This window comes from Nelumbo nucifera, chromosome 2 (genome assembly GCF_055504915.1).
Source record: "Nelumbo nucifera cultivar China Antique chromosome 2, China Antique-T2T, whole genome shotgun sequence".
In the NCBI taxonomy this organism is placed as follows: domain Eukaryota; kingdom Viridiplantae; phylum Streptophyta; class Magnoliopsida; order Proteales; family Nelumbonaceae; genus Nelumbo; species Nelumbo nucifera.
In genome coordinates this window covers 51,867,055-51,873,054 of record NC_142650.1, presented here as the reverse complement: position 1 = coordinate 51,873,054, position 6,000 = coordinate 51,867,055, and the positions used below count along the sequence as shown (strand labels likewise).

Sequence of the window (6,000 nt, the reverse complement as noted above, 5' to 3'; positions counted from 1 at the left end):
AAGGTACCCATGACGAGTTCAGGACTCAGTACAGACCTGCGATGATCTCTGAGTCTGCAGAAGCTTGCGATGAAATCAGAGCCTAAAACGAGCTTGTGATGAGTTCAAGGCCACTATGGGCCTACAATAAACCCAAAGCCACAATATCAAAGACAAACTCAAAGCCATTGCAAGCATATGATGAGCTCAGAGCCATCGCGAACCTATGATGCGCTCTAGTTCATCACAGGTCAGAGACGAGCAAAAAAAACGCGTGCTTCACCGACGCCGTGCGTGACAAAATGCCCATTAAGATTAGATAAAACACATAAGATTAATATTGACATCATCTGTGCCACGTCAACGTAATAGATTCGCAAAAGGAAGTAACCCACGTGTATTATGAGAATCCTCAAACGAAAGGAAACCTCGTTCTTGACATATCTCATAAGACATGTGACGAAACCCTAGCAGTGTTCCCTGACAAATAACACCAAATCAAATATTCCCTTCTATAGGGAGAATCAAACACTTTTAGCTCCTTCCTTTTAGGACCTCAAGATCTCTCCCTATAAAAGGAGGCCTGATTCATAACAAGAACATCATTCTATCATTCTGTCAACCATAACTTTTAACCTATCATTTGCCCTCAGCCTTCCTTCGTCCTTCAAAGAGACCCTCGTACATAGCCTTATCACACCACTCACGTGATATTAAAAAAGCTTTGACCAATCAAAACTCTCTTGAATTTGACAAATAACACCTGATTAATTATCACTTTTGTAATGGCGAAATCACATCTGCCCCCACTAAATGCGCCATAAAAATGTCCCACAGCACATCCCAACCGTCTATCGGAAACATTTCTTAATGACAAATGTGAGAAATGTCCTCAAATGCACGCTGAGATGTGCATGTGAGGCATTTTTGGGGCGCATTCTGTGGGGGTAGATATGAACTCCGCTATAACACCGGTTGATTGATTGCTTGTCTTTTCGGTATCATAGTGGAACCCTTTTATTTTTAAACTATTTAAGCCCTCCATTAGCATTTGGCAATGTAGCTGCAAATAAAATGTTTCTATGTATGGTTAACTTATTTGGCTTTTAAAACCGTACAAGTGAACCGGTGAGAGCATCTCTTTCAGATTTTGGTAAATATAATAGTATAATGCAATATTCTATACCCTGTTTCAATTCCATTTAGTCCTAATTTTAAGCAATAGCATGGTTTGTTTGCCTCACGAACCAAGCTTACGTTTAAGAATTAGCGCTCATCTTCACACTTTTGCTTGAGCTTTGGTTCTTATGGTTTATTGGAACCAAACGTGAAATAGAGGAATTAGCTCACTCTTTTTGAAAACTAGTCATACCAGAAAAGTAGATGAAAAGAAAACCAAAGACTCAGTAAATTTTTCAAGTTGGGTATAATGCTAATCCAAGCCCAACCCAAAGAATTGGACCAATGGACTAAGCCCGAAGTCAAGTCCAGTTTTTCTAAATCTGGCCCAGCCTATACTGAATTTTGACATGCATGTGTTATGAATGTGCCTATATATATATATATATATTTATGAATGTATATGGTCAAACTGGGCCCAGGTTGAACTAAAATTCAGTTGGGCTGTATCCTGGCACAAGCTATGTAAGGGCGAGGCCCATGTCCAGACTGAAAAATAAGAAAGCTCAAAGCTTTGGGTCAGGTCTAACTTGGGGATCAAAAATTTAAACCTAACCTATGTAAAATTATGGGCTAAATATAAATTGGTCCAAACTTGAATTGGGGGGCCTCCTAAATTCCACCCCCTGCATTTTATTATTTGTGCCACACCCCCTATATTTCATGGTGCAATTAAAATTTAACTTTCCTAAAATTGTAAATCTCCTTGCTCATAAGATAGCTCAACAAGCTAAATCTTTTTCTATGGTCAACTGGTTTGGTGGTGTTATCCACCTCATTGGTTAGAAGTTAGAACCTTTTTGTATCTTTTGCTTCGTAGTAGTTTTTTTTTTCGAGTTATCAAAAATAAAATAAAATTTAACTTTCAAGGCTTAAGCTTTACAAAAGTAAAGATTGGTGGCTGGATCCTGATATGTTTGTATTTAATTATTTCGTTGGGCCTATGACCGTCCCGTCAAAGAATAAATATAAATCCATTTATTTATAGGCTATATGACCATTAAAATATATACAACTAAAGGCTGAGAAGGACTTTCTGAGGTCCCGACATGGCATGAATCGTGCCGTGCCAGAGATGAATGTCATGAAAACTGCGGGAATGCCGATCCTTTGACTTGAGAGAGGAAATGTAATAAAGCTTGACTCGCTCCTTTTTAGGTATTTTTCAATTAGCGAGTTATTTGGGCACATCACATCTTTCTTAAAGGGGGCACACCACTAAATCACTAATTTCATCTTTAACTTTTTACTCTAAGCAACTCTATTTCTTCATTAAAGGATATGTATTAAATTTATTGAACCCAAAAAAAAATGAAATGTGCTCTAATCACTTCCCTTATAGGCATACAAGTTGATTGTTTTTATTTAAAAAATAATGAAAAAGAAAATAGACGTCAGTATCGTGTATTAGAAGCTTCAAGCTAGATCACCCAAAAACAAATGATGATGCGATACCCCCAGTCGAGCATTATCTCTTATAGGACCAATCAAATGATGGGTCCCGCTCTACTGATACCATTTTGTATGGTATGATTGGACGGATGGGATTTTAAGTTAAAACTATATATAATTGTATCAATACATCTAGGTTTTCGCTTTTCATTGCATCATAATAATATCTAACATCGTTGACCAGCAATTATAAATAACCTGTGTACTATCAGAAGAAGGCGAAGCTGTTGTTGTACTAGTACTACCACAAGGTTGAAGCCTGGGCGTACGAAACCAATCATCCATCATCTTCAACCTCTACTATATAGTTGCCTTGGTTTCCAGGTTACAGGCCATAAGAAGAGAAAGAAGAGAGAGGAGAAGAGCAGACAAACAGAGCAGCGGCGCTAATCGGGATGGATCACGATCATCAAATGAGTGGTAATTCGGGCATGTCCACCACCAAGAGATATACCCACATGACCTTCTTCTGGGGCAAGAACTCGGAAATTCTGTTTACGCAATGGCCTGGCACCAGAACCGGCATGTACGTGCTGGCCTTGATCATTCTCTTTGTACTCACCTTTCTCATGGAGTGGCTCTCTCATTGCCGCTTAATCAAGTCCCGTTCCAACAGCGTCGCTGCCGGGTTATTGCGAACGGTTCTGCACACTCTCCACGTCGGATTGGCTTATCTGGTCATGCTGGCTCTCATGTCCTTCAATGTTGGTGTCTTGATCGTCGCTATCGCCGGCCATGCTGCCGGCTTCTTTGTCTTCGGTAGTCGCATATTTAAGCGTGGGGAGAAGTCGGGAGAGGAATCAGACCTTGGTCCTCCCTTGAAGTGCTAATTCATACGATGCACACCGGCTTTGTTAAGCGAATGATTGATTGTATGTATAATAGATGTTTAGCTTTTACAATCTCTGTTGGTACTTGGTTGAGTACTTTTGAGGCATCCTGGTTGAATCTTGATTGTATGTAAACTTAACTATTGAACATTTGTGGTTGCATCATATTGTCATGCAGTAAATAGAGTTTAATTTATATGGTATTTGAATAGTCACTTTTTTTTGTTTATTGAACAAGAAACTTCATTTCTTCATTACTTCAGAACGAATGAAATTACAGAGGTTATATATTGCATCCATACAGATCTGCCGTGTCCTTTTTCAGGGCCGACGATGGCGGCGAGGTTGTTGCTTATAACAGGCCGTAGCAGATCGATTAGTAAATGCATTCTCAATTTGAGCATTTAGTATCCAGGCCCACAAAAGAAAGAGGACAATACAAGGATTTACTAGGAAAAATAAAGAATAAAGAAAAAAAAAAAAAAAAGAAAGAGTCGTTGAAAAGGAGAGGGGGGTTGTTTAGGTTCTACTTTTCAACAAGAGAAAAGAACATTCCACCATTTTTTTAGAAGTAAGATTCTACCATCAACCAGCAAGCCCCAAACGTCTCTCCAAATTGTAAAAAATATTAGATCTCAAATCTAGAGAGGACGAAAAAGAAATTAACCTAGAACCACAGATACAACACCACCTATTTTTCTCCATCCACTCATCTTACTTTATAGGATTAGGGACACGTACGGGAAAAAAACTTTGGGTAGAGAGACTCATATATATTAAGAATCAGGGCCCACCAATGGATGAGTTCCAACCAAAATTAGGCTTTGTACAAGTGCACATCCTGAACATCTATCTTGTGGGTAGAGAGACTCCTAATCACCTTTACCCAAAAAAAAAAAAAAAAACTCTAATCACCACCTTTAATTTAATTTTAGGGTAAAATACAAAAATCTTCCCAAAGTTTTTACTAATCATAAAAATCTCCCTTATAATATAATTTTAACAAAAGACAAAAATCTCCCTTCCGTCAATAACCCAGATGAAAAATATCACTATTTACGAAATTACTCATCCACATTTACGAAATTGCCCTTATCACACACCCAAATCCAGGGAAAATCGACGCTTGTTTGTATCACACACCCAAATCCTTTGCGCCTTCTTTCTTTTCTTCGAGTAACATTAGAACATCATCAATCTCTGAACACGGTAATAAACCAATGTGATTGACAACGCTATTAACATTCCAAGCATCAACGTTGAACAACATCAATTTCTGAACACGGTAAATTAACAACATATCAAATCTGAACTTAGCTCTTTATTGCCAGATGAACGGTATACTCTTTGGCGAAGACGAAAGGGACGATCCCTTGAGGGAGCTCGACATGTAAAATTGCGATGTGGAGGAGATGGCCTCGTAATCCAATAGCAATGAAAGCCGCAACCATTACTGTTGGGCCCGTTAGAAAACGCATGACCATGATGAACGCTGCAACCAAGTTCCCACATGCCGGAGCACCATAACTAAACCGGTGCAGTTTCAGTCATGGATACTTTCTTCCGATAACTGAATCGGTGCATTTTCAGTCATGGAGCCGACCACACAAAGACCAGGAGGACCACAAGAAACGTGATCATTGGTCCCACATATCGGTCAATGGACCTGGGATAATTGACATACCTCTTAATTTACCAGAAATGTCACAGGCTATTACCATCCAACGTCGCTTGCAGTAAATGACTAATCCCATCAAGCCTCAGTCAGCTCTCTGCTCAATCCTCTTGTGGCTAGAGAAGATCATTAACCATGGCCCACAAATTGGATGGCCATGTTCTCTTTGCCATTTTCAAATGGCTGAGAAACCAACGTTTGAGCACAGGGGACCGTTAATAAGTTATTAACGCCGGTCATTCGTATCCGGTAGGCTGACTCTAACACTATAATATAACTAACTGTCTATACAAAAGTATATACACATTCAGTTTCATTGACTGAACTCACCTAACCAGAACATGGCCATTAGACCGGCGTCAGAGAGTATGGAGATTGATCCCTTTATTATTTGCAACATAGACACGTCCCACTTGCATTAATGAAAAAGAAGGTACTCCATAAGCTAAAAATTCAAGGGAGAAGTACCAACAAGCATAACGACAAATAGTTAGATAATGGATGCTTCATGGGAAAAATCAGTTTTTCTTCGCCCGAGAAGCTCACCGGAAGGAAATGAAGGACCAAATAACACCGAGGAGGCTGAATACGTGTTTGCACCATGCTACTTTACAAAATGGGCTAATTTTGTAAGTACAAACGTTGTTTGTTTGGGTTACTGACGGAAGAGAGGTTTTTGTCCAATTTTTTAAAAATTTAGGGGAGGTTTTTGTTAAAATAAAACTATAGGATAGATTTTTATAATTGTCAGAAACTTCAGGGAAAGATTTTGTATTTTACCCTTAATTTTATTGTTGATTGATATTAAGACTTAGTTTGGAAAGAGTACAAATATAAATATGTATCCCGGGTTGTGCCACCCTCTTTAGGGATAATTTGAAGGGT

General features: G+C 38.9%; 1 protein-coding gene across 1 annotated transcript; it reads left to right on the top strand.

Moving 5' to 3' along the window:
• Positions 1–2,822: 2,822 nt before the first annotated feature.
• Positions 2,823–3,655, top strand: LOC104601150 (copper transporter 2-like). Its single transcript, XM_010264381.2, has one exon. It carries the CDS (start codon positions 3,006–3,008, stop codon positions 3,438–3,440), a length of 435 nt encoding a protein of 144 aa, XP_010262683.1. The 5' UTR covers positions 2,823–3,005; the 3' UTR covers positions 3,441–3,655.
• The last annotated feature ends 2,345 nt before the right edge of the window (positions 3,656–6,000 follow it).

What these genes read in the sequence shown, in the direction of transcription:
- LOC104601150 (XM_010264381.2), top strand. Translation starts at nt 3,006, where the DNA reads ATGGATCACGATCATCAAATGAGTGGTAATTCGGGCATGTCCACCACC.